The sequence below is a fragment of the Neltuma alba genome, unplaced genomic scaffold, assembly GCF_004799145.2.
Source record: "Neltuma alba isolate B1F8T4 unplaced genomic scaffold, ASM479914v2 tig00010248_pilon, whole genome shotgun sequence".
Classification (NCBI taxonomy): Eukaryota; Viridiplantae; Streptophyta; class Magnoliopsida; order Fabales; family Fabaceae; genus Neltuma; species Neltuma alba.
Window position 1 is genome coordinate 396284 of NW_021635175.1, and position 22524 is coordinate 418807.

Genomic DNA, 22524 nt, shown 5'->3' on the forward strand with positions numbered 1-22524 from the left:
AGTCTTCAAATGTCCACAGTTTGACAACGAGCTAAAAAGCCAGCTTCAGAATCTGAATCATCTCTTATAGTGAAATTGTTATCATCTACCCAGAGTCTTTCTAGGTATGTTAAATGCCCAAGTGTGCTTGGTAAAACCCCATCAAAATTATTTTGCTCCAGTTCTAGAATGGTTAACTTGGAAGCATTGGATATAGTATTTGGGATTCTTCCGGAGAGTTTGTTGCCCCATAAATACAACTCTTGTAGATTACATAGGCCATATCCAAAATCGGATGGAAGACTTCCTGATAGAGAGTTGTTGAGGAGGGACAAGACTTTCAAAGTTGAGATGTTGAAAATTTCTGATGGAATAGATTCGCTCAATTTGTTATGAGACAACAATAATGTCTCAAGTTGTTGAAGATTACCTATTTCCATAGGTATTGAGCCTGGATCGAATACAAATATTAATCCACGTACCACAGAGATTAATATTTGAAGCTAATACAAAAATGTAAATAAAATTATGTTGTCTAACTATTTATATGTACCTATAACACTCAATGTTTACTATTTAGTGCTTGGTCACTAATGTTATCCGCCTAAAGTTTGCTTTTAGATAATGTAATTTTCTTGTGGGTAGGATCAGGTAATTCATTTTAAGGTACAAACAATAGGTTGGATATATCATGTTTATAGATGGTTTGCCTTTTATTATAAAATTCTTGTAAAATTTTGCAAGGATATGAGGTAGGTTGGGATAATAGATTCTTAAGTAAGGATGCGATCATAGAGTTTTAGGTAACCAAATGAATCATGAGAAACGTTGTTAGTTACTCCCTATTTATGTTAGTATTGTCAGTTACTTTGTGTTATCCGGTTACTTGGGTAGACTGTTAAAGCCTCCTTTGTAAGAAGATTTGAATGTCTTTATTCAGTAACTTCTCCTTCCTTCTCCTCGAATTACAGATCCTGGTTCTGCGATAATTCTCTCTTCTCACTTCACCTCTATTCTCTTCTCTTTTGTCTCCTCTCTCCTAGAATTTCTTCGTCTTTATCAGTATCTATCATTTTAGGTATCAAAGCCCTGTCTCTGGAACCTGTTGGGTCACTATGGCCTACACACGCAACTCTGTACTCAACTCTGCCCCTCATCTCCCCATTCTAGAACCTACCCAAACTTCTACCACTCCATCCGAATCCAACAGACCATCCTACCATTGAATTACTTTCTCAACAATTTTCTATAATCATCGCCAAACTGAACTCATGGGATGCAGAAATGTCTACTTTAAAACATCGAAAGATAATTTTTGAACCCAGAGGCAGCAATAGTAGTAACGGTAGACAAGTTAATGAAGAGTTGGATGAAGAAGATCAAGACAATCCTTGGTGGGACAAGCTTGTCATCCCCACTCTAAGGTTGAACTTCCTACATTTGAGATAGAGAGACCCAAGGGGATGCATATTCAAAGCTAAGAAGTCGCTACAAGAAAAGCTTTTAACGTTGGTTTTAAAAGAGGAAGTCTAAAATTTTGTCTAGAATTGCATTCCTTGTCCAAAAAAAAAAAACAAGTATCTCACGCCCCCAACTGGTCTTTTGCAACCATTAGGGATTCCTAAAAATATATGGGAAGAAATTTCTTTTGACTTTGTTACTGGACTACCTAACTCTAATTGATGGTAAGCAATTTTGGTGGGGGTTGATCACTTGAGCATATTTGCACATTTATTGGTCTTCCACACCATTAAATTGTTATAATCAGTTGTATAGCCCCTCCTTTCATTTTTTGTGATCGATGGTTGTATATTGTCTTGTCTCTGCGTATTTTGATTGAGATGTTAAACTTTTGATTAAACTATTATTGGACTTGCATGCTGTTAATTGAATTTCGCTCTTTCTAAGTCAGTATCCATCAATAAGTGGTTCAATTTCCTCCACTGATCGTTTATTTATGGTAATCATTGCATGTTGTTTGATTGAGTTTTAGACCAGAATTACAATGCAAGAGTGCTATTTCTTGCATTATGGTAACAAAAGAAGAAAAAGAACTACTGATATGATGCTGATGCATATAGAATATCATATTAACCAAAAAATGACAATACCACATTATATTGTGGTTTCTTCATACATACAAGTATGAATGTTGACTTAGAGACGGAATTTTGTAATACATAAAAGTTGCGATCTACCTACAATTACATGGAACATTAATATACTCTTCTGATCATTAATGTAAAACCTAATTAACTAATTTAAATGTATTAAAACTGTTAGATAAATTAGTTAATATGATATGTTTTTTCTAAAACACTTTAAACATCTTTTTTAATTTCCTTCCTACCTCTCCTACTTAATTATTGTTGAAAAAATATCAATAGAGTTAATTTGGAAAAAAAATTGATAAACATATTAAGTATATCTTACATAAATGACTAATATCAACTTTCTAATTAGGTCCTACATTAAGTACCGGAGGGAAAATATGTTTAACTAACTTCATTAATTTATGTAAGGTTATTACTAGGTGCTTATAATAAGGACTAAGTTAAGTAATAATTATGCAAGGCATACCTTGTAAAAGGTTGCGAGACAATAAGATCCTCTCAAGCGAGGATATGTTCGAAATAGTTGGGGTTATAATGCCTGAAAGCTTGTTCACATAAAGTCGTAAACTTTTGAGATGTTGAAGCCTTCCGATATCAAAGGGAATAGATCCTTGGAGGGAATTAGAATTCAAATCCAAGTTCTCCAACTTTGACAAATTGGATATACTTGCAGGAATGATGCCTCCAAAACTATTATTGCCAAGAATCAAGTGTTGAAGCGTAAATAAGCTTCCAATCCGAGTTGGGATTTCTCCACTGAATGCATTATAACTCAAGTTCAGAATTTCTAACCTGTGCAGCTGAAGCAACTCTTTTGGCATCTTACCACAAAGGTTGTTGCTGCTGAGGTCAAGTTTTACCAAGAACGACAAATTGCCAATCTGTGAGGGTAAGTTTCCATTGAGACCCATCTTTGCAAGACTCAGTATTCTCACTCTCTCATGCTCAGAATCACATGTAACCCCAGTCCAATTGCACATGGATGACGAATTGGACCAGTTTTCCAAGTGATTGTAAGGATCCTTAACAGAAGATTTGAAAGCAAGAAGCGCCAATTCATCGGAATTAGTAAAATTGGACTGACATAAACCTGGGCAAATCATGAAGAAGATGAAGCAGAAATGAAAGATAAGATTTCCCATGTCTGCAGAAGGCATATGGCTTGTTATTAGATTCAAGACCCAGGAGGAGATTAATGGTTCGAATAAATACTATGGTGAGAGTGATGGTTAGTAATTAATTTAAACCAGAGAAACGTTTTATAACAAGGAAAAAGCTTGATTTAGGTAATCAATAGAAATGTGAAAGCAAGTTGATTACAAAAAGTGGATGCCAGTTGTGAGTCGCAACCGTGGTGGAAATTTGTGTGTCCGCCTAACATTATTAGTCAATTAAAAAGACAGATTGATCATAAATTAAAGGGGATGGTGAGGTCCTGCCATAATATTATTGAAAATGGATTTCACTGATTGTTGAAAAAAATGGATTTCACCCCTAAATTAATATTTAATATAGACTATTCAAATGTATTCATAATGCATTCAACCATTTTCTTTGATTCTATAAATGAGGAGAATTTCAAAAATCTCTCACAATTCATTGATGGGCCCCACGAGATTGAATTTTTTTTTTCAAGAATTTGAACATGTTTGGAGCTCATTTGATTACGACAACTAATATTTGCGAAATTCTGTGAATGCACGTACATGTGTTTACACCTTGAAGGTCAAAAAAGATGTTTTTACATCTTTTCACATTTCATTCATGTAGTCCCTAGAAAATGAAATATCAAGTCAACTAGAGCCCATCTGTGTCCTTCCCACCTCCCTACTTGCACCCATAAACTTCATAGTCAAGAAAATTAAATCGCCGAGAGAAAAACATGTAAAAACAGTTGCTGGCAAAAAAAAAAAAAAAAAAGCATGTACAAAGAGTTCGGGTTAATTAATTAATATCTATATAATAAAATTATTATAGAGTTAGCGTAGATATACAAGTATATGCTATTGAGGATTTCAAACGGCATTAGAGACTATTAGAGAAAGACACATTATACCTTGGCCCTTGTATAAATACATGCATCTATATATAAGAATGGAGGGGGGGTTTAGGTTGTCTTGTGAGATCCAGAATTCACTCAACAGACAATGGAAGATTCATGAAGCTTGCCAGAAATATAAATTTACCCAACAGACAGGCTGGCCAAAAACTCTGTTGTTAGAGTTTTAGAATCTTTTAGTTCTAATATATATAATATCTCCGGTCCTTAATATAAGAAATTAAGAAAGTTACTAAATTACTTTAAACTATTTATATTTATTATTTTTCTCTAACTTAAACTAATTTGCCTCATTTATAAATTGATATACAATCTAATGATCTATATAAGTATTTTGGACAGATAATATAACATATACTGTAATTAAGTAATTTAGTAACTTTTCTTAATCTCTCTAAACTAGCCAACTAGTTTTATATTAGGAATCAGAGGTAGTATATGTTTTGATCTGATACACCGGTACCATCATCCCCTTGTTTTATGTTAATTATATTTTTTCTAAAATTGTCCATATCTAAAATTAGAATGCAATTTTCATTTTCAACTTGTCAAGATACAATTCATGATTTGTATTTATAATTTTTATTTTATGTTAACTGACTTAACCTATATTTTGTTATGATAAGATGGTTAGGGATATTTTATAACACTTGTCACGCCTCTTTTTATATCCCATTATATATTAATTGGAACCAATATAAGTCGCTTCGTAATATTTCCAGATGAAAAATTTGAAATTCAGGATTTCACTGTTCATCCAAAAATGGGCTAATTTTGAAAATGCATAACTAACTTTAGAAAAATCAAAACAATGTGATTCCAATTTTTGCACGAAGCTTGCTAAGAGTTCTATGGAGGAAAAATAACCATTACGTCCAATTCCATCTAGAGTAATTCAAGGAAATTCATCAAAGTGTACTGTTCATTTGGTAAATTTTTGAATTTCCAGTATTTTTGCCCAACTTTGGAAGGGCACAACTCCAAATTTAATGAATTACCACTCGTTTTAAAGCTAAAAATGAGATCTATTTGCCTGTAAAATTTCATGCCAAAACTCCAACAAGTACCCATTATTTTATGTGCCACAAGTTTGGCACTTTTTAGGGAATGTCTATCCCCCAATGTTACTTTCTTTAACTTATCTTCCAATTTTCTCTTTCCTACACTCTTTTGACATTGCACCATCCATAATTTTAGCATAAGGGCATGTCATACTAACATAATTTACATCACATATTATTCATAATCCATTATATTTTCAACATAAAGTTCATTAATACATTACATAACATAACATTATAGCATCACTTCCATAATGCTCCTCTATTCCAAAATTATTTCCTTGCCCATGCCATCAGATGAATCATTCCCTATTTGAGACATAATTTAACATAGGGGGAATGAGATTTCAAAGATATCCCAGTAGCATATGAATTTTAATGATCATGTAAATCAAGCAAGTTAAAATGTGACATGTTGTATAACTTCAAGGCATCCTCAAACCACATAAAATCATATCCAATATCATGCTAAGAGAGGAATATCATCACTTCCACATTAACACAATTCAATGCATTTGGCCAAAGTATAAACCAACGCCATCCAATCCACAAGGATCACAACATAAGTTCCTTAATTCATGCAACAAACATCATCACATTAAACAAGCATGATAAACAATCAAATTATAATTCAAAGCTACCTTTGTAAAGTTTGTCCAATTAATTCCTCCAAAAAGCAATGCTTCTCCTTAATTCCTCCTCTCAATGCCTATCAAACCAAGCATAAACATATGCCATATTAATCACAAAACAACTTAATTCTAATACTTGTACATTAACTCAACAATTCCCCCCCTTTTTCGTGATTTTTAACAATATGATTCCTCCTTTAGAATCAATCATCTCATGGCTCAATCCTACACAATTTTTCATGAGGAATCCAATGGTGAAATCAGATTTAAAAATTCATACTCCTTTCCCATGAAATTCACTTGGCCAAATAGGGGGGTTCTTAACTTCCAAAAATTTCATTTTTGATTTCAATGAATTTGAACACTTTCCAACAACATATCCCTGCACAAGAATATGTTTAAAAGCCATTGTAATCATCAAATCAAGTAAAATCCAATTGATTCTGCATGAACAGTGCTGGATGAAAATTTTCCTTTGAACCCTAACCTTAATTTCATCCAAAAATAATCCATACACCACTTAATCTTCCTTATTCTACTTGATTATTAAGGTTTCTATCCTTCCCTAAGCATCACATATCTCAATCGAATTTCTCAGAATTTTCCAGTATTTTTCCAGCATTTTCCCAAGCAAAAATCCTTGTTTAATAGATGTAAAACTTATATTGATGCTTGGACATACTTTAGTGTTTCCTTGAAGTAAGTTAGATGATTTCTTGCCTAAAACTCCTCAAGAATTTTGTGCAAAATGGCTGGATGAACAGTGGCAGAGTTTCCCCTTATTTTTCCCAATTTTCTAACATTTTCTTTGTATTTCCAAGGGGTATTTATAGAAAAATTCCATCTGTCTTCTTGTCCCCTGATTTGGACGAAATTAGACACCTAAGGAGGTGTATGTGGCAGCCATCAAGTGTCCAAAATATTCAGATCACTCCATGTGGCATTTATCTAGATTTTTCCACAAAAATATCTCTTAATTTCACATTTTATTTAATAAAAATGGAGGAACCTGGAAGGTGCACGAAATTGGGCCCTTATTAGACTCAATTTGGGCCTCACAGAAGGCTTGAGTGGGCCTAAAAAAATAGCCCACAAACCAAATTACTATCTCAAACCAATCTGAAACTTTATCGGTTACTATTCACTAATAACATTCCATAATTTTTTCAGACCTCCAAAAATTTATTTCTCTCTATGATAATTAAAATTTTAATATGGGAATATGATCTGAAAGTTTTCAGAATTTTTTGTCACCTCTGGATATTTATTTTGAATTTTCTCTAATTAGGCCTTTATCAGTAAATCTGAGGGAAAATAAATTTCTTAAAATTAATTCTTGAGCTTCGAAGGCCTAAAATCAATTTTATAAATTCAAATAAATATTTAGATGAATTTTTCATCAATCTTACAACTTTATTGAGGCCTCTAACTCATTAAACTAATTATTTTTCTTTATTTTCCCAATAATTTCCTGAAAAACCTCTGTTTGCGGGAAATTCCATAATAATTCGTTTTTACTAAAATTTCACCTTTTGAGCCTTAACCAAGTTTCCAAAACCTCTAATCTACACTTTTTTCATTTTTTGGAGATTTTCTGGAATTTTTTTCAAATTTTCCCGTTTTGCCCTTCCTAGACCAATAGTTACGAAAATGCCAGTCCAGACCTTTTTAGGGTTTCATATCAAAAGTTGTTTCATCTCTCCATCTAATTCCTACATTGACCCTCATTCTAATTTTTGATCCAATATCACCAAATGAAAATTTTTGGGATATGACAATACTCACCAGGAATTGGGCGTAACATCTTAAATTTTGAGCTTAAAAACTCAATAATAAATTAAATTATGTAGGTTATTGAGCCTGGCTAAGCAAAAGTCCCAAAAATAAAATATCATTGATAGATAAAATGATCTCTCGGAACTAAAATCACATATTTAAGTTTTTGGGGGGCAAAAGTATAAAACAAATAAATCATTAAATAATTAAAAAAATAAACCTAGGGCTTGTAGAAAGAAAGAAGTAGATAAGGATTAAAGAAACTTGAGGAATAAGGAAAAAAAATTGTGTAACTTGGGGAAAAAAATAATGAAATGGATAAGGTTAAAGTAAATGTGAATATATGCATGTGATTTGGATAAGTTTCTAATTGTCTTGGGAAGGAAGAATTGAAAAGGATAAGAAAAAATTAATGAAGCCATATGGGACCAATGTCATATGGATAAGAGGTAGGCTGGAACAATCAAGAATTATATAGGTCCCATTCTCTATATTTGCGAAGGTAAATATGGATGTGATTCCTATATCTTGTTTTAATTAATGATTCGTATCTCTAAATGAGATTTTAACATTTTTCACAACTTACATTTTCTCATGGATAATACTGCAAAGGATTGACTTTGAAAAATAGATTGATGCAAGATGGGGAAGGGGAAGGGAAAGGGGAAAGGAGAGAAAGAGGAGGGGAAGAGAAAACGGGAGGAAGGATAGAAAGCAAGAAGAGGGAAACCGGGTGAATGGAGGAAGAAAAGAACTAGAGGGAGAAATTCAATGAGCTATTTATTTAAATCATAGAACATACAACGTGTTGAGATCTGCACACTAACTCCCTTCTCTGTCTTACCAATAACCTTCCTCCCCAGAAATCTGAGGTTTGGTTTTCCAACTGAGGAAGCTGCTGTTTTGGTTTTCCTTGCTTTGTTCCTTTTCTATCAAACACCATCTTATCTTTATGCTAATTGTTTTATCTTTCTCAGGTCAAGTCGACGCATCCCTTTTCCGTGGGAAAATCGCCCCAGTTATCTTGAGCCTTTGGAATAAGAATAGTTCATAAAGTTTCTCAAAAGATTCAATTCATGATTTAATTTTTAAGTCGGAATAAAATCGGTGTAATTTTATTTAAACAAAACTATCAATAACTATTGATGTTATGTTCGCTTAACATAATTTTGCAAAGTTTCAATGTATGTGATATCATCTCACCAAGCATTTGATTATCTCCCCCTATATCTTTAATCTGTTTTTATATTCTTTACCGTTCGACATGTGAATTAATCACGCTGGGTGCTTGCTAACTCTACTAACATAGATCCTAGGCCTATGAAGCAAAATGCGTGTTTGGTTTCAGGTTAAGAAATCAACAAAAGTTAACTATGGTTTCAATGGTTTCTAATGTGAAACCAAACACACACTACCAAGCTCCAAATTAAGTTACTTCGTTTGACTTGACCATGAGTTTGTAACTAGTAAGGTCCGGCAAGCTTAATTTAATTTGTGGCTTAATTAATAGAGTGAAAGAGGAATGAGATTAGTAGAATGAAAAGAAGACGTGATAAGAGGGAGAGGTATAATTATTAAAATAAAAGACAATGTGGGGTTGAAAGTCTAAAACAAACACGCGCTATAGTTGACATATCTATAAAAAGAGTATTAGACGTGAATAAAAAGTAGTCTTAATCTTACATATAAGCTTCATACACACACACACACACACACACACACACACACACACACACACACACCCATGTATTTTGACGGTGACTTGTGATGCCCATTTGGAACCTCTTTTACTTCAGTTTTGAGTTTCACTCAGTGGGCGGGGCTTGGTGGCTTTCTTTTCGGTGGTGGTTTAAATTTGTATGGCCTTTGAGGTCATGCCTCTTTCGTGGAGGTGGATCTCCGCATGGAAGGCACTTACTACCAGAACATGGCGGATTAGGATCTTGAGTTCGACGCGTAGCACATGGTAAATGATTAAGGATATAAGATGACGGAGGTGGCCGGTGGTAGGAGGATCCTTGATGCTCCGCCGCGTAGGCGAGAGAGATTGGGATTTGGATCATATGAAACTGAACAGCAATGAAGAGCACAGCTAACAACTTGGCAAGCGTCTTACTTCCTAGGGCTCTCATCTTAACTATTGGTGTATAGAGCAGATGCGAGTGGCCTTTTATAAATTAATGTCGCAATTCCAGTGTCGTCACTGCTGATGCTATTATATTGATACTTTTCTAAGTGTAAGGAATTAGCTTAACTGCTTTTTTAAAAAAATATTTTTAATAGGGAGATAATTCAAAATAAATATAATCTTTTACCTGCGTCTTTTAAAAAAATTTATTTAAAGTTTATTAGTTAAAAATTCTAAATCTAGACCATTAAAAATGTACTTGAATTGATGTAGATTTCACTGCAGCATATCATAATACTTATCACTGCGATGAGCACCGAAACTAGTTTCCTTGATTTTTACAATCAATTAGGTGGTTGTTATCAGTCCTTTCATTCGTCAAGGGTGAACTCAATGGACAATTTTCAACTTGGATGGGAAGCTTCTTCGCATTTTCACATTTTGAATCCTCCAAGTGTTCATATTTGTTCAAGTTATTACAAATTTTGGATTACATGACCTCAATATCTGGAAAATTCATGTGGTAGGAAGAATATGTACCTCCAATTCTTTTCGGCCTATGTATATTCTCAGTCAGGCAAATCATCTTGTCTTTAGGACAAGTCTGGAACCCATCAATCATCAATGAAATGGGGGGAAAACTATGAGAATTGCAGTAAGGTCCCAATGAGGGAACATATTTATTAAATAAAAAAAGGTCACATGACAATTGAGTAGCTTGTAGTAACAAGTTTTGGAGCAGAAAATAACAAGTTTCAACTATTTAATTATTATTAAGACTTTTTAGTAATTATCTTTCATTTTTTAGGCCTCAAGTAATTCTCCCAGAAACTTTTTATTGTCTCTAAAGTCTCTTATGTCTATAATGAAAGGGAAAGTACAACAACGGTAGGATGATTATTTGTAATTAATGGAGAATTTGTAACACGTCTGTAATGCGTAAAGATAAACAGATCATAATAAATGTATAGGGGCGTTATGAAAAAAAAGTAATTCATATATGAGACAACATGGAATTGGATTTTCTCTATTTAGTATCAAATCAAATGAAGTTTTTAAATAGACTTTATATTTAAGATCGCCGTGAGGACATTTTTAAGGAAGGGGACTAACTGCCCTTTCTATAAATCTTATACTCTGTTCTAAAAGAATCTAACAATTTCTGGATAACACATTTTTTCATGGCTGTCTTTGGGGTCGTATTGGTTTCATTTTCATTTAAGAAGATATCTCATCAGCTTGTTAAAATATCAAAAGGCACCTAGGTGTTATTAACCTGACTAACCAAGAAAAGGGGAAAAAAAAGTAATCGGTGGCCCTTAATTATTATATATACTCTAGCAAAAGGGATCCTTAATATAAGAGCTAGTTAACTAATTTAAGTAGATTAAGAAACTTTATTGAGTTAGCTTCTTATAATAAATAGGTGTTGTCTTTTCTAAAATGTCATTGCTAATTATGTGTATACCTTAAACTACCACTTGACGGAATATTTAATATGTGCAACTACTACAAAGATTATATTGGAAAAAATGGATAAATATAAAAAGGAAAATGGATTGGAATTTTATATTTGGGATCAAATTGAAAGTTAAACTAACTTTTATATTAAGGATCGAGATAGTACATTTTTTTTTAGAACTATTCATATTCAAAGTCATGTGCAGTTTTCTTTTTCAGCTTTTCAATATTTATTTTATGATTTTAAATATGGTAAATTTGAAAATTCCTTTCATTTTCAAACGAAGTTAATGATTTAACCAGTATTTCAATAAGGTGGTTAGATGTGCTTTTCATTGATTAATATTGATATTTTAAATAATAAGATTTTAACATACATTTTCTCGTGGATAATACCGCAAGGAATTGACTTTATTACAAGACTGTCAATAGAATGTGTGGGAGATACTCTAATTTGATGATACAGGGAATCCTTTTAGTAAAAATTGCAAGGTTTTTCTAACGAAGGACAATATATTCATATGAAGGTATGACATGGCGCATCACGAAGCCTTGTCAGTACTAGAGAAAACTAGCTTATTTAGATTCATGATTAATAAGCATGTTCATCTCTCCTCACATACTTATCTTGTATTTCATAAATTATGATTAAAAAACGACTCATAAATTACTTATAAGCCATTCAAAACAAACCCTAAAGTGATTAAGAAGTGAATGATATGATATGAATGAAAAGATACAACAAAATTACATTACATTGCCGAGATATATATTATTATTAATTCAAAACAAAAAATTTACAGTACCATTTATAAATACATAACAATGAACCTTGTTTTGGGCTTCGTGTAAACTACGCAGGAAAATATATAAATAGTGATAAGTAATACAAATAATTCTGTAAACCTCATTATGGATGAGTGCTTTTATTTCTTAATTAAAATACACCTGTACGCTCAAGTAGGAAAATATGGAATCATACATTCAAGTAAATAGGGGCTTGATGAGGGAAGTTACGCCATTTTTAATATAAGAGCCATTTGGAATTTGGATTTAGTTCTAAATATAAGACTTCAATCTATTTTGTTTTTCAAATTTATAATTCATTTTCTAAAGTATTTTCATTGATTACACCTGTTCAAGGGCTTCCAGGGGAGCCATAACTAAAAATAATACTTTAAGAAAACCAACTCATTGTAACAAATAATTGATTAAGAACTAATTTTCTGAATCTATTCAAATTAATTAAGTAATATAAGACTAGTATCACGTAATAATTATGCAAGGCATATCTTGTGAGAGGCTGAGAGGCAAAGGGATTCACTCAAGCGAAGATATGCTAGAAATAGATGGAGGTTTAATCCCTGAAAGCTTGTTCACCAAAAGGCATAAAATTTTGAGATGTTGAAGGCTTCCAATATCAAACTTTGTTCTTCTATGTAAGTAGATTTTATCCTTGTATATTAAGAAATGCATTAAATTGATAAAAATCTCTAAATTTTCCCCAGTCAAAAAAGGGTATTAAAATAAATATGTTATACATTTTATGTTACCTATTTCTATTATTGTATTCCATAGGGCTAAAACTTAAAAAGATAATTAATTACCTTACACATGACTTACCACTATGTTCATATTTATAAGTCACTTGTAGGGTAGTTAATGATCTTTTTAAATTTTACCTATGTTGACTTAATGCATTTCTTGGCTTTACGTGCTTGAAGTACAAGTGATTTATAAATAAAAATAGAGTGGTACATTTAGGAAGAAACTTTTCTCCTTGATTTATATATAAAAACAGAGTGATGGATCTTTAATGAAAGATAAGGTTTCCCATGTGGGTAGGCATATACTCCCCCTAGTTATATTTATAAGTTTTAAATTTAGAAATGAATGTGGTCCATTTTATAAGTTTCAATTTGGTGTTTGTCTTAACATTTAATGTAATTTTTTCAATTTTTGTGCTAATTATTTATTTTCTCTCATTGACATAATCTCTCTTATCACATTCCCCCACACACCATCTTTCATTCTTTTTCTCATTTATTTAAAGGGCATATTTGAAAATATAAATATATTCCTAACCTATCTATTGCTTTTAACTAATTTTAACTATTTGTTCATTATTCATGAAGTAATTATTTGAATCTTATAATAAAAAACAGAAGGAATACTATATATGGCTTGCTAGGTCCCAAAGTAAAATGCTCAAATTTTTAATGAGGTTATTAATTATTAACCTGAGAAAGGTTTTATAACCAAGAAAATATGCCACTGTAGTCCTTATTATTTGTTACCTATAGGGAGAAATTTTGATCTTTCTTATTTGTTATTTATACACTTTTCAATGCTTCATTTGCAATTATGCTTTCATTAATTACAATAAAGGTGAAGAGAGAAAAAATAAGTGAGAAAAAATATACTACTTGTGAAAATCCTAAAATCAACTCCATAATCTTAAGATCACTTGTTTCAGTTTATTTGATTCTATTTGATTCCCTACCGATTGGTTCTTTATCATTGTATCATTCATTGTATTTTCTTTTGTATCTTGCCGAATCAGTATATATAATGCTGTAACCTCCTGATCAAAATATACAATTGAATTATTCCTTCTATTCGGTCTCCCTACTCTCACTAATATTTAATTCCCTCCTTAACAAGAGTAAAAGTAAAAGATTTCATCTATTTAATACGTGAAAAACTCCTACAAGTAACAAATAATAAGAATTATAGTGGTATTTGCGAAATATTCAAAGCCTGATTTAGGCAATTAATAAATAAAAAGATGAGTACTTGATCGGAAAAGACGAAAGGGAGAATTAGAACAAAGGACCTTTAGAGAAAAATATTTAGTACGAAAGATCATAGGAATTAGAATTATTTTAAAGGGCCATATATTAAAATATAATTTTGAAAAGACTCAATTGCTCGTAACTAATCCTTCTATATTTTCTCTTACTGAATCTCAATTATTTGATAGTTAGCAAGTTTTCTCTTTCTCATCGGTTTACACCCCACTTCGCACAGAATTAGAAAACCCTTGGAACTCACCGATAATGATAAAGGCTCCTATGCATTTTGTTAAAAAATCTTATCATCTATTAGTGATTGCTTTCAGATATATTTGACGCCAGTTTGTTCATTTTACCGACCATTAATGTTGTTTCGGCCTGTCAAGAAATAAGCTATAAGAATTAGTTTTCCCTTCTGTCTCTACAATTGCAAGTCATGTGTATAATTGTAATTAATTTTATAGTCCGACCTTAGGATCCTTACATGTTCTATAGACATTGATTAATATATAAGTTTTAGAAATCAGTAGGCCGTGGATAATTTGGTAGTCTGCAACGTTGGACTTCGGATCATTAGTGACAAATGGTTCTAAATGTTACTTTTTGAATAATAATTTATAAATGATTCTAAATGTCCTATTAATTTTTTTTGAGTGCATAAGCCATCGAATAAAAACAAGAGCAAAAGAATTTCTGAGAGAAATAAGGAAGGGGACAAGGGTAATTTGGTATTTAAGATCTATATTTTTAACATTTGGTCCTTTAAAATGATTCTAATTTTTATGATCCTTTTTACTAAATATTTTTTTCTACAGGTCTTTTGTTCTAATGCTCCCAAAACAAAAGGGCAATTGTGAGTCGCATCCATCCTGGAAATTTCTGTGTCCATTGAAACTGTGGGAATTTCTATGGTATTTCAATAAGGAGGTTGGATGCGCTTTAATTGATTTTTTTTTGTGCATAATACTGCAAGGGATTGACTTTGAACAGTACCAGTAGACCTTTATAAATGATTCCATGGCGGTTTGACTGTGCACAGATGATCTAACCAAGTCAACAACTACCTCAAACGATTTATGGGAGAAGACAGAAGAAATGACGGAGTTCAGCGTAAAATTAGGACAAAAACTAGTAGGTGCAAAAGGTTTCATTTTTTTCCCCCCTCTTTTTCCATCGTGGAAATTTCTGTGTCCATTGAACCTGTGGGAATTTCTATGGTATTTCAATAAGGATGTTGGATGCGCTTTAACTGATTTTTTTTTTTTTTTTTTGTGCATAATACTGCAAGGGATTGACTTTGAACAGTACCAGTAGATGTTTATAAATGATTCCATGGCGGCTTGACTGTGCACAGTTGAGCATACCAAGTCAACAACTACCTAAAACGATTTATGGGAGAAGACAGAAGAAATGACGAAGGTCAATGTAAAATTAGGACAAAAACTAGTAGGTGCACAAGGTTTTATTTATTTATTTTTTTAATTAGAGAGGCAACTATTAACAGTCCAAGTCACATATAGTATATAGTATGGGATTGAACTTCTAATCTCTCACTTACAATGAAGTTTTTAGGCTTATCGAAAGGGACTAGTCTCTACAAAATAAAAAATTCAAATTTAAATTTTTATTAGGAGAGGTGATCACATTTAATACTCAATAGTATCTTAAAAATGATAACCTCCAATAAGATGACATCTACATTTAAAAAATAAATAAATAAATAAATAAAGTTTGCAGGCCATTACTGGGCTATTGGTAGTTAAGCTTGAATGGGAATAAACCAACACATTAGAGCTACAAGGCTGTCACCAATGTCCTTGTAACCTAAATGATGCCTAATGGCAAGTAAGTTTCTAGAGGTTGCGAGTTCATAGGACGAATGGGATGTGCTTCAGTTTGATGATACAGGGAATACTCGAAAAGTGCACGGCTCTTGTAAGTTAACGAAGGACAATACATTCACATGCACGTAGGACACGGTGCGTTTGTCTGTAGAAAAAGTTAGAACTCGCAATATGGTCCTGCCAATCCGTAAAAACTTGCAAGTTAAGATTAGCCAAAAGTCAACTCACTAATAAATAACAAACATTTTTATCCCGCGCCACTAGACCTGCAATCTATGAGCTCACCTATATTTTTTTCTATTTTATTGATTATTATAATTATGTTATTATGTTATATCCTATCTAAAAAATTAAAAGAAAAAAAAAGAGTCTATATCATTTATTTGGCAGTATTAGTCAAGTATTTCAAGAAAAAGCAAATTTTTGATTGTTTTTCTGATATTGTAGGAGAAAAGATATCAAAAAATAGTTTATTTAAAAAAAAAATAATTGTTGATAGGTTCATGGGCTAACTTATCAATCCGTCAAGGTGTGTTGGGGTTGGTTAAAAAAATTTTTTGGCCTACAATGTATGGGCTCAAGTCGTCACAGCCGAATTCACAACTTACGAATTGACTTGAATGATACAGACACATTATATTTCCAGGATATATCCAATAAAGATGATAGAGTTCAAGGCGCTGGCCATTATAAATCAATATGAGGTGCTTGCTTGCCACTATTTGCACAATCGAGGAGTTATCCAAACCCTCATTCTGCTCGAATCCAAACCCTCTAAAATAACAAGCATCAACCCCAATCTGTACGCATGGATATATATATATATATATATATATATATATTTAAGGTGTTGGAACATGACTCTGGCATCAATTCCTTCTCCTGAAGGAGGCAGTTAGTTGGCCTGCCCGTTGCAAAGAGCCATGGGTCCTAAGTGAAGGCTTCAGGTTCAGGGTCTAGCTACTTTCAATGTATAAAAATATATCAGATCCTTCCATGTCTCTGATACTCCCAATGGGTATAAAGATGCACCAAATTGAGACTAGATTTCTTCTTTCTTTTTTTCATTACATAGAAGTTTGGACAAATTGGGTCCTAAAAATTCACCAGACCCAAGACCCAAGGCATGTTACTCAGAGCACTTACGAATTGCCCACTAATAAATTTCCAATAACCTTGATCCAAAAGAGAATAAATTTCATTATCCTGATAATTTTAACTTCATTTCAATTTTTAAAAAAAAAAATTGTGCTATGAAAGTCATTGTTTATTTATAAAATTATTTTCTTGATATTCCTATATCCATTAATATTCTCAAGATCAACTGAGAGATCAGGAAGATTTCCTACAGGAATGTTTTGGCCACCTCATACCCAAAAATCCTCCTTCATGCCTAACACAGGCCTAAGCACAGTGTGTGACAATTTCCCAAGCAGACAGCAACTGCATCAAATTTCTGAGACACTAATCACAATGATAAACCAATCGTCTCAGTGAATTATTAGTATCTTTAAAAGCAATTAAGAAAGGCCTCAAACTCCTGCAAAGTAAAATTCTGGTGCTTTATTCGGCCCAGCATCATTGTAGATTTCAAATGGGCCAGCAATCCCACTCTCAAAATGGCCAATATAAGCACTCAACACAGGTGACGATCAAATTGCATAATAGCAGGTGAAAGCTGCAAATCCATTCAACTCACCTAGCACCAATACATGTACAATGTGATGTTCACAGGCTTCCATCCACCATCAACCTTGCATGTGTTTGAAATTTTGAATTACAATCCTCCAAGAACTTTCTTCTCCATCTCATTTAATTTACAAAAGCATTATTAGGCAGTAACTAACGCCAGGAAAGGTGAGGAAAAGAAAATTCACTCATCAAAGCGCCATCGGCTGTGGTTCGATCCATTATACTGGTCACGACTGTTTGAAGAGTTCCTTCCTCTAGTCTCAGCATATTGATTACTGCCTGAGCTAGAAGAACGGAATGGCCACAGAAACGAAAACGGATTCCTCCTTCCTTGGTTTTGCTGGCTATGCTCTCTCTCCCTAACGCTGTCATTGGTGATGCTTTCTGCATTACTTCCTCCCACATTACGACTAGCATGAGGACTAACTTGTCCATGGGCTGGTAACTCAACACGGCAAACAGGGCATGAGTTATGTTGAACCAACCAAGGGACAATACAGTCAGAATGATAAATATGGCTACACGGCATCGCCCTCGCCTCAGAACCAAGTTCAAATTTGTCTTGACAAACCGGACAGTGAGAGTCAGAACGAAGATGAGCCTGGGTGATTGTTATTGTAGGCATTGCATCAATTGAAGAACGCGAGGCTGGGGGCGGACCATGCCGATCATTCATAGTGCGTTGTTCAATAAGTTCTTCCAGCCCAGGCCCATAAAGTAGTCCCTAACATCAACACGCCTAGGGCCGCCTCTAGGGATGCCATTAGTCAAAGTGAATCTTCCAGATGTTCCGTTCTTCGCACCTCATCAAGTTCTATCACAAAGCCTCCATCCCAATAAGGGCATGTGAAATCTCTCCCTTCAAGTATGATCGCCTGTCTGCACCCATAACACCAATGTGTTACTCCACTTGAAATCCTTTCTCTTTCACCAGCTTCTAAGTATTAAAATTTGCATCTAAATGTTACTCATCCAAAATTTGGCTTCTGAAACAATAGGTTCCCAATATATCTAAAATTAAGCTTTGTCGATAAACATCAATCACAGAAAAAAGCGCAGAAGAAGCAACATGCCAATTGGCTCTGCCGGCGACGTATTCCAGTCACACCAATTTCCTAAAGTTGATATGCACATGTTTAGCGGAGCAAAACAGTAACCATGAGATGAATAGCGTTCCGACCCTTCAAAACTTATCAATATATCTATTAATTCTCTTCCACTCAAGCTGATGCTTTTAGACGGCTCAATCATGGCTCCACACTCAAAACACTGTTCACAAGAGATTTGTGGCTCAATACCAAAAAAAAAAAAGGCTTTGGGCTCCGTTGTCAGCTGCATAGTTCATTAATTATTCACATGGCTTGGTGCCGGCTATCAAACTATGAAGTTGAAGAGCCCCCGAAATCTCTATCACTTTTTTCGTTGTCCACAAAGCTTTCCTATCACACTTCAAATTCAAATTTCAAAGTTCTCATCTCTCTACTTCCCCTCTTCTTTTTTCCTTCCTCCATATCTCTGTCTTTTTTTGATACACCTCCTCCTTATCTGTGTCACTTTTACAGTTTTATTCTATTAATTTTTTCCTTCAAATTTCAAAACACCTTCTCTCTAGATTTCATCCTTATCTGTCCTCTTCAGATCTCATGCATCCCTCTCTCCATACATTCTCATTCTTCCTATACAATTTGCACGTTTACCCTGAAAGAAGCATGGATGACGTCTAAAAATTCCTTCTTTTCCCAACCAGCTTTTTTTTTCCTCTCATCTCCTTATGGCTTTAGCTTTTCACTTTCTCTCATGCTACAAAATTCCTTCTTTTCCCAACCAGGTTCAATGTTATGGCTTCCAACTCTCCTTGCTGGTGAACGGAGGAAGAAAATGATGAGGGTGAGGAACAAAGGAGGCGAAGTCATTGGTGATCATTGAAAAAGATGGGGTCGAGTTTGCAAGGCTTCTATTCTGGTTTGGCCGACTGTGATGCTGGACATGAATAGTAAAGGTTGCCAATGTTGGTTACGGTGAAGGAGATAGGTGAGGTGGATGGAGATGGTGATGAGGAACGGAGAAAGAGGATGACGTTGACGGAAGAACAGAGTCCAGGTTCATTGAGGCCAACGTCGTGAGGTTTTGGCTGACTGTCTAAGCAAAGAGGAGTATCAAATCTCCTTAAACCAATCGGTAAGTTTCATGCCCTAGAGCAAAATAACGCGAAGACAAAGTGTTTCTTTGATTCAGATTATTATTTTCTTCTCTGATTCAGATTTCTTCTCTGCTGTTTCAATCTCATTGAAAAGCAGTAAATTATTGAGTCAAGGTAATCCTTTCCTATTGCTAGTACTCTTTAATGATTTTCTATTTTTGGGTTAAATCCATGTTGAAGCAGAGTAAGAAGGCACCTTTGGAGTGAGATAAGCCATCTATTCTGTTCTTTATATAGTTTTTTCACCAATAAGGTGGGCCTAATCTCTGTTCTTTTTGGAAGATAAACGGGAGCAAAGAATGAAGATGACTATGAGCAGCGGTGGATGGGAATATATTGGTCAGACATCCGCTCACCGTATATTGTAGGTATCTATTATCTAATCATCGTCTTCATTTTAATCACTTTGCATATGGTATTTTTGTATAATTCTTGCATATATTCCATTGCATGAAAATTATGAACATACAAGCTCGGGGGGGTGGGGCCGTCTTTCCAATCGTGGGCTTTAGTTCTTTATTTAGGGAGAAGTACCCAGGCCATGGTCGAAGATGTTTGTAGATAGTGAGCATCAATTGTTTTTTTGGAAACATAAGGCAAGCCAAGGGAATATCTGAAACAAATTATTTTCTCTGCGTCTTCTTAACAAGGAAATATCTGAAACAAATTTGTGTGTATTTTTGTTGTGCATTGTGCAGCAAGGACAAATGGAAGCAAAAGGTATAGAAGCTTCGTCCCAAGAGTTGACAGAGGAAATTGAACGAAAGGTTGGGATGTTGAAGGAATTGGAAGAAGCAAGGAAGAAAGAGGAACTTGTAGAACATACAGCCACTGGAGAAAATAATGATGATATAAGGTTGAAGGTGCTTGTCTTGGTCTGAACGTTGCACGTGGGAGGAAAGCTCTCCTTATTGCTGTTCAAGCACCTTTTTTTTTTGGTTTACATGCCGCAATTATGATTTGTTGTGTCTCCAGTTTTGTTGTAATGTGTAGTTAAGTTGCTTCAAATGAGAATTAAATTTGTTAATTTTTTATATGCATGATAAGTATAATCCGGAAGATAATGCTAAATTTTAAGATGAGGTTGCTTTTAAGATTTTTCACCATCTTTGGCGTTATAATAAAGCTAAATTTTAAGATTTTTTTGGTAATTCTTCAACACTTCAATGAATGGATGTATTGTATTATGAAGGAAAAGGATATTGTCATACGAAAATGGAAAAAAAGTAAGTTCCTACAACATGGTAATAAAAAGCATTTTAGACGGCTATTGATGCAAATATATGCTGTCCAATGCCATGGGGGGGGGGGCTGCTTGAAAAAGTCTTCTACTATTACGGTCATCATCTGAATGTTTTGAGTTGATATTATTGGATTGTTATATTATGCAGATGGCTTTAATCTATTTTTATAAAAGTTGAAAACAATAAATATAAGATTTAATGACAAGTTTTTCTTCCGAAATACTTCGTGTCATTTAATTTTTTTTTTTAAGTATTACTTATTTTTGTTGTTTTCCTAACAGTTTTGAAGTTTTTTTTTCAACATGAATATTATGTTTATGTTTCATTTAAATTATATTTAGAAAGTAATTTTTATCTTTACAAAAATAAAAGTTTTTCTAATTAGCTTTTGTAACTGTTGAAAATGAATCACATAATTTATATGAATATATTTTGGACATCGTTAGAAATTTTCATCTTGGTTAGAGAAGCTCCCCGTGCAACGCACGGGAGAAGCACATTCTAGTTTTTCAAATAGTAGATTCCATAAAGATTGACTCTAGCAAGGCCCAAATAAAACAATGCAGAAGATAAATGTAAGGAAGTGTTTAAATTGATTGCACGGAAATGACAACATAATAATATAAAATCCATAACAAGAAATAGTGTGATTCATTCCTCAGAATTCAAGAAAACGTCTCTAGTTATTACATAAACAAACTAGCTACTAAATTTGAAAGGGAAGAACAAAGAATGGGAAAATGAATGATATGCCATCTACATCTCCTACCACCTAATTTCCAACCGAGTGAACAGTGACTGTCAACACCTGATCTGAAGGCAGCAGGTAAAATATGCCTCTGATCGCTAGGCACCATAAACATATTGAGAGCATGTGAAAGACACCTCATTCTTCAACTATAAGTGAAGCGGTTACATAAGATGCTCGATATCATAGCTGATGTCTTCCCACAAAAATCACAATGACTCTTTTTTCTCTTCATGGGCGCCATAAAGAGAAGCTCTGGTTCCTGATTATGGTAGATTAAATATTCCGTGCATATTCTCTCAGAAAATTCAATGAAAATATATTTTCCCTCAATGGAAACATAATTCTGAAAAATAAAATTACAAATCAAGAGATCAAAGGGCTTCAAGCCTTCAATGACAGAAATAACTTCTATGCTCAGTCATCAACAAGAATGCAGCAAGAGCAATTTTGTCCAACAATCCGAATAAAGCATAAAATAACACTGACCGAAAATTTTGAGAGAAAAGCCCAACCAGAACGAAACATCATCACCGCCATAGCACAAAACTTTCAAATTAGGGATTGTAACATCAAAAACGAATTAACCGAAACCCGTTTACTCTAAAGACTAGAAGAACTTCATACGTACACGGAATCTATAGAGGGAGAAACAACAAAACAGAAATGTGTATAAACTGGAAATCATTCTCCGTAATATATTATATCATGTTATTAAGGTGATTGTAAATTTAATTTTTTGCGATGATTACTAATTATCTTTTTAGTTTTGTACTCCCTCTGTCTCTGTG

The 22524-nt window shown here is 33.6% G+C and overlaps 1 protein-coding gene and 1 pseudogene across 1 annotated transcript; both read right to left on the minus strand.

Annotated features, from left to right (window-relative positions):
• Positions 1-5: 5 nt before the first annotated feature.
• Positions 6-3235, minus strand: LOC114755308 (MDIS1-interacting receptor like kinase 1-like). Its single transcript, XM_028944176.1, has 2 exons — positions 2560-3235; positions 6-430 (listed from the first exon to the last, which is right to left on the minus strand). The coding sequence occupies exons 1-2, from the start codon at positions 3233-3235 to the stop codon at positions 6-8; spliced, it is 1101 nt and encodes a 366-aa protein (XP_028800009.1).
• A 14417-nt stretch (positions 3236-17652) lies between these two features.
• LOC114755309 (probable E3 ubiquitin-protein ligase RHC1A) lies at positions 17653-18373 on the minus strand (annotated as a pseudogene).
• Between the last annotated feature and the right edge of the window lie 4151 nt (positions 18374-22524).